General features: G+C 39.5%; 1 protein-coding gene across 1 annotated transcript; it reads left to right on the top strand.

The window, feature by feature from the left end:
* The first annotated feature begins 526 nt into the window (after window positions 1-526).
* On the top strand, window positions 527-5,754 carry LOC126690205 (pectinesterase-like). The gene is made up of 3 exons (XM_050385330.1): window positions 527-677; window positions 3,889-4,878; window positions 5,045-5,754. The coding sequence occupies exons 1-3, from the start codon at window positions 527-529 to the stop codon at window positions 5,752-5,754; spliced, it is 1,851 nt and encodes a 616-aa protein (XP_050241287.1).
* The last annotated feature ends 575 nt before the right edge of the window (window positions 5,755-6,329 follow it).

Raw genomic sequence — 6,329 nt, 5'->3', positions numbered from 1 at the left:
CATCACCTCTTTGTCGAGCTCTCTCACTTCCGTGCCTCCCTATCTTCCTCCTCTGTCTTAGATCTCTTTCTAGATGAGGAACATATTCCTTCTGTAGCTACTCCTGATCCTCCTATAGTTGGTCCTGATTCTCCTGTAGACTTCTCTGTCAGATATCACTAATTCCTTTTCTAGTTCACCCTTTAATGAACAGGTGGAAGATGAACAGGTCGAAGACGAGCTACCCAACCCCAACCCGGAGCTTGGGTCCCCTGCTCCTGCTCTGCCTGAAGATCTTGCACAAGACATTCCACCTCGTCACTCAACTCGGGTAAGATCTATTCCTGCACATTTACTTGACTATCATTGTTACACTGCCCTTACTACGCTACATGAGCCTCACACCTATCGTGAGGCTTCCACTTACCTTTTATGGTAGATTGCAATGAAAGAGGAACTTGATGCATTATCTAAAAACCATACTTGGGATTTGGTAATACTCCCCCCCGGGAAATCTGTGGTTGGTTGTAAGTAGATCTACAAGATTATGACTCGCTCTGATGGCTCCATTGAGCGCTACAAAGCTCGTGTTGTTGCAAAAGGGTTTACACAGAAGTATGGGATTGATTATAAAGAGACCTTTACTCCGGTTGCTCATATCTCATCTGTTCGTGCCCTCTTAGCTATTGCTGCTGCCAGTAAATGAGACATTTTTCAGATGGATGTCAAAAATGCATTCCTTAATGGGGATTTAAGTGAATAAGTTTATATGCAACCTCCTCCTGGTCTTTTTGTTGATTCAAACAAGGTGTGTTACCTTTGACGTGCACTTTATGGCCTTAAACAAGTTCCACGAGCTTGGTTTGCCAAATTCAGCTCTACCATCTCTCGCTTGGGTTACATGGCCAGTCATTATGATTCTGCTTTATTTCTTCGTTGCACTGACAAAGGCACTATTTTACTTCTCTTGTATGTGGATGATATGATCATAACTGGTGATGACTTCAGTGGCATTCAAGAACTCAAGGATTTTCTCAGTTAGCAGTTTGAGATGAAAGATCTTGGACATCTCAACTACTTCTTGGGTCTTGAAATCACTCATTCTACAGATGAACTTTATATTACTTAAGCCAAGTATGCTTCTAAACTCTTGTCTCGAGTTGGACTCATTGATAGCAAGATTGTTGACACTCCAGTTGAGCTTAATGCGCATTTGACTCCCCTAGGAGGGAAACCATTGGCTAATCCCTCTCTTTACAGACGCTTGGTTGGCAGCCTAGTTTATCTCACTGTCACTCGTCCAGACATTTTTTATGTTGTTCACCAGGTGAGCCAGTATCTGTCTGCTCCACGATCGACTCACGATGCTGCTGTTCTGCGCATTCTTCGATACCTAAAGGGCACTTTATTCCATGGTCTTTTCTACTCTGCTCAGTCTCCTCTTATTCTCCATGCATTTTCTGATGCTAATTGGGCAGGAGATCCCACTAATCGCAGGTCCACCACTGGTTATTGCTTTCTTCTTGGTTCTTCTCTGATTTCTTGGCGAAGTAAGAAACAAACTCATATGGCCCATTCCAGTACTGAAGCAGAATATCGTGCCCTTGCTGATACCATATCTGAGCTCCTTTGGCTACGATAGCTTCTTAAAGACTTAGGTGTGTCTACATCTTCTGCTACTCCTCTTTATTGTGACAACCAGAGTGCCATTCATATTACTCACAATAATGTCTTTCATGAACGGACTAAACACATCGAGATCGATTGTTATTTTATCCGTTATCATCTTGTCCATGGTGCTCTCAAACTGATCTCAGTCTCCTTTAAAGATCAACTTGTAGATATCTTCACCAAGTCACATCATACGGGACGTCTTCGTACTTTGGTTGACAATCTCAAGTTGGTCTCACATCCACCTTGAGTTTGAAGGGGACTGTTAACGTGTATTATGTGATGGGCTTTAGGCTCAGATAGTTTACTTGTATAGCACACTTGTACTTATACTACACTTTACTTGTACCGCACACATATGCCTCCTATATAAAGGCACTCATGTATATTCTTTGATAATGAAATACAATACAATCATTCAGTATTTCTAACAAAATTATTTTGAGAAAACCCATTCGGTTCGAACCCAAATTTTACATGATCATGGACTAGTTTCCCTACTTCAATAGCATTATCATTGCAACAAGTTCTTATAACAGAAGGGTAGGTAAATCCATTGAGTGCAACAGAGTCTCGCAACATTTGTGACTTGTGTGTACAAGTGAATGCAATTTTTGGGCATTGGCACTGCAAAGTAACCTTTCATTATGGAGTTGTAGATGAAAGCATCAGGGTTGCCATGTTTGGAGATAACACAGAACTCAATGACCCGGCCCATGGCATCGTTATTGGCTGAAAGGTCAAGTTGGATGAGTTGTTAGTGAGATTGCTTGTGCTCAGCCACGGTTGTGCATGATTCGAGGCCATTATGTGGAGAAAATTAGTGGGACCTGGGCTACGAGCTTTACGAGTGTGGACTGTGGATTGAGGACAAAGGCAAAAAATGACTTCACTCCAAGAGTCAAGATTGAGGACCGTTGAATGTTGATGCATTTTTGTTCCCCCATTTTAAATTATTTTATTTTGGTTCTTTAAAGTTTTTAAATGGAACAATTTAAGTCACTCCAATTTTTTGGTTTATGGGACTATAAAAAAGCTGAGGCACCTTACATCAAGGAACTAAAATTGAACAACCCCATATTTAAGAGACTAAAACCAAACCAACCTCATATTTAAGAAACCAAAATTACAACTAATAGATGGACAAATAATAGATTAGGTACTAAATTGTTACATTTTAAAAAAGCTGAAGGACTAAAATCGAATGTTTAAAATTCAGGAATCAAAATTGAATAAACCCCATATTCCAAGGACCATAAACTCATTTTGTCCGTTTTACTTATGTATTAGTTAGTTCAACTAATAATGTTTGAGTAATATTAGGACCACAAAAATTTATACAACTTTTATCAGGTAAGTAGTGGATGTTGGTCCTAGCATTTTTCATAAAAAAATTCTTTAATAAGGACTTAACATCAAATCTTGTTTACATTTTTTTTTTTTTTAATTATAAAAAGCTTATTGATATTTTGATGTGATCGTTGTGATGCTATAAAATAATTAATGGAAATGATGTCTATAAATTTAAAAGTAAAATTAAAACCTGCCAATTTCAATCATCCATAAACGACTACAGTTTTCAGCCTTCCCACAAACGAAACAAGTGTCTCTTTGTAACTTACACAAGAGAAGTCCAAAATTATAGCCAAAGCATGGACGAGCAAGAACTCATTTCGGAGAATTGTTGGTGAGGAGGATATCTAATATTGTAATAACCAATAATTGTCTCTAAGACTACCACCATTCCCTCTCTAAGCTCCGAGAAATTATAAGATTTACATGGTGGACAAGTGATGTGGTCTACCATTCCATTAAAAAACTTCCACCTGTTTAAAATTGTTAGTTAGAAAATTTTTTTAAACAGAAATTAATTACTGACTCAGCAATTTTAAACAAGTAGAAGTTTTTTAGTAGAATGGTAGACAAGTGACTGATCTACCATAGAACTCTATAATTTCTCCTAAGCTCTACTTAGCCTCCGTTGGCAAAAACTTTGTCCAAAGCCACAAGACCAACCACCTAAATATGCCACATCTGTACATATATATCATCCAATGAAACATGCAACTACGTACCGTAGTTTTGGACACCCATGTCTCTTAAAGTCCTCATGATCTTCACCTTTAATCTCTCTTTATTCTCTTCCTTCCCATTCCCATTGGTGCAAACTAAATTCAGGCCCTAGTAATTCACAGAAACAGGCATAGTGGAGAAAGAGAAACAAGTAAACCAAATTGAAAATGAATAAATTTATCGTATCAGGAGTCGCCATTGTCGTTGTAGTAGGTGCAGTCATTGGAATCATAGCCACTGTAAGCCATACGGGCAGCTCTAGCAAGGATGATAATGTATCCACGACTTCAAAATCAGTTAGTGCCATTTGTAGTCCAACTGATTACAAAGACGCATGCATTAAGAGCCTTAGCTCATATGCTAAAAATCAAAGTGCTACCCCGAAAGACTTCATTCAAACTGCTTTACAGGTCACCATCCAAGAGGTGAAAGCAGCATTACAAAAGTCTGGTGTCATAGGGAACAGCACCAACAATTCAACTCAGAAAATGGCCGCGGATGATTGCAAGGATTTGCTGCAATTTGCAATTGACGAGCTGCAAGCTTCGTTCTCAACGGTGGGTGACAGCGAGTTGCATACCATAAGTGATAGAGAGGTTGAGCTCAAAAACTGGTTAAGTGCTGTGATTTCATACCAAGAGACATGCATTGATGGGTTCACTCAGCCAGACCTGAAGAATGAAATGTCAAATGGGCTTCTTAATGCTAGTCAGCTGACAAGCAATGCTTTAGCCATTGTTTCTGCACTTTCTGAAATCTTGACTTCCTTCAATATCCCAATCAACACGACTGCAAGCTCTCGACGACTTCTTGATGTTTCAGGAGTTGATGACAATGAATATCCTGAATGGCTTTCAGCCAAGGATAGAAAGCTATTACAAAGCAATAGCGGTGGGCAGGTGAAGCCCAACGCGATTGTAGCAAAGGATGGGAGCGGACAATTTAAAACCATCACTGCAGCTCTTGATGCATATCCAAAGGCCAATACTAGTAGATATATTATATATGTGAAGGCTGGAATTTATGATGAGTATATTAAAGTTACAAAAAAACAGGTCAATGTGTTCATGTATGGAGATGGACCTCAAAAGACGATAATCACAGGAAAGAAAAGCTTCCGTGAGGGCATCCCCACCTTCCAGACAGCCTCTTTTGGTAAGTTACTCCTATATTAGAAGAGTAATGATTGGTGATTCATAAAATGAACTGTTTAATACTTTCAAAAATCAGATTATTTCTACATAGGGGCTTCATTTGATAATATTTGAATCAGGTTCAATTATAAACTTGTGGTGACTTGTAATGAACGTTGATCTTGCAGCTGCGATTGGACATGGTTTTATAGCCAAATCAATGGGATTCCAGAACACGGCTGGTCCAGAGGGACACCAGGCTGTGGCACTCCGAGTTCAGTCAGACACGGCAGTCTTCTACGACTGCAGAATGGACGGGTACCAGGACACATTGTATGTCCAAACCCATCGCCAATTCTATAGCAACTGTGTCATCTCAGGCACTGTTGATTTCATATTTGGTGACTCTAGTACGGTCATCCAGAATTCTAAAATCATTGTTAGGAAGCCAATGGACAACCAACAGAACGCAATAACTGCTCAGGGGAGAAAGGATAAACGTGAAATCACAGGCTTGGTCCTCCAAAACTGCACTATTGCTCCAGAGGCATCACTCTATCCTTTAAGACTCCAAATCCGCTCGTACTTAGGTCGGCCATGGAAGGAGTTCTCTCGAACTGTTATCATGGAATCAACAATTGGGGATCTCATTCAACCAGCAGGGTGGCTGGAATGGGCTGGTAACTTTGCACTAGATACGCTGTATTATGCAGAGTATGCAAACCAAGGTCCAGGTGCCGCAACTGCTGGGAGGGTCAAATGGAAGGGATACAAAGTGATCACAAACAGAAATGAGGCTCTTCAATTCACAGTTGGTTCGTTTATCCAAGGAAACCAGTGGTTGGGAAACTCTACCGTACCCTACTACCTTGGGTTCAAAGGCACGCAAGCTTCATGAAAAGACGGACTTCCAAAAAATTCCAATCCATAATATTTGGACGAGAGGATGGTTGTCGATTGCCACCCTTGTCTAGTTTTGTTTTTGTTTTCTTAGTTCAAACCCTGTCTAGTAATTGAATACTCTTCTATTCTGTATTTACGTATTGATAAGCATTTTTCCCTACCTCAGTTTTATATAATGCCTGATGTTGCAGGCTTTTTTTTTTTTTCCTCAAGGCACAAAGATGTTGCAGGTTTTTAAACAATTATTAGATGATTAATCAAATAAATAACCATTTTCCGCGTGTTAGTAGAATATATTTTCAAATAAATAAATTCAAAATGTATTATTGAATACAGAGTGGTGCTATTCACAAACCATATGTACAACTTTTCCACTGAGCAAACAAGAATATTGAGCTGATGCATCTATCCCCAAATATGGAATAGGCACAAAAATTGAACTATCCCATCCCAGATAATCTACAAAAAGCAGAGACCACAAGGTCATATCAAGGTAGTAGTTCTGAAAACCTGTGACCCCCAGGGATTCATCAAGGCAATAACACAGGCCCTGTTGTTTATTGATCTCCC

Source organism: Quercus robur, chromosome 6, assembly GCF_932294415.1.
Source record: "Quercus robur chromosome 6, dhQueRobu3.1, whole genome shotgun sequence".
Lineage (NCBI taxonomy): Eukaryota > Viridiplantae > Streptophyta > Magnoliopsida > Fagales > Fagaceae > Quercus > Quercus robur.
Note: the sequence above shows the minus strand (reverse complement) of the source record. Positions and strands in the feature narration are given on the sequence as shown.

Coding starts and splice junctions, on each gene's coding strand:
- LOC126690205 (XM_050385330.1), top strand. CDS start 527: ATGACTCGCTCTGATGGCTCCATTGAGCGCTACAAAGCTCGTGTTGTT. Junction 678..3,888: donor CTTAGCTATTGCTGCTGCCA/GTAAATGAGACA, acceptor AAACCAAATTGA/AAATGAATAAATTTATCGTA. Junction 4,879..5,044: donor CTTCCAGACAGCCTCTTTTG/GTAAGTTACTCC, acceptor TTGATCTTGCAG/CTGCGATTGGACATGGTTTT.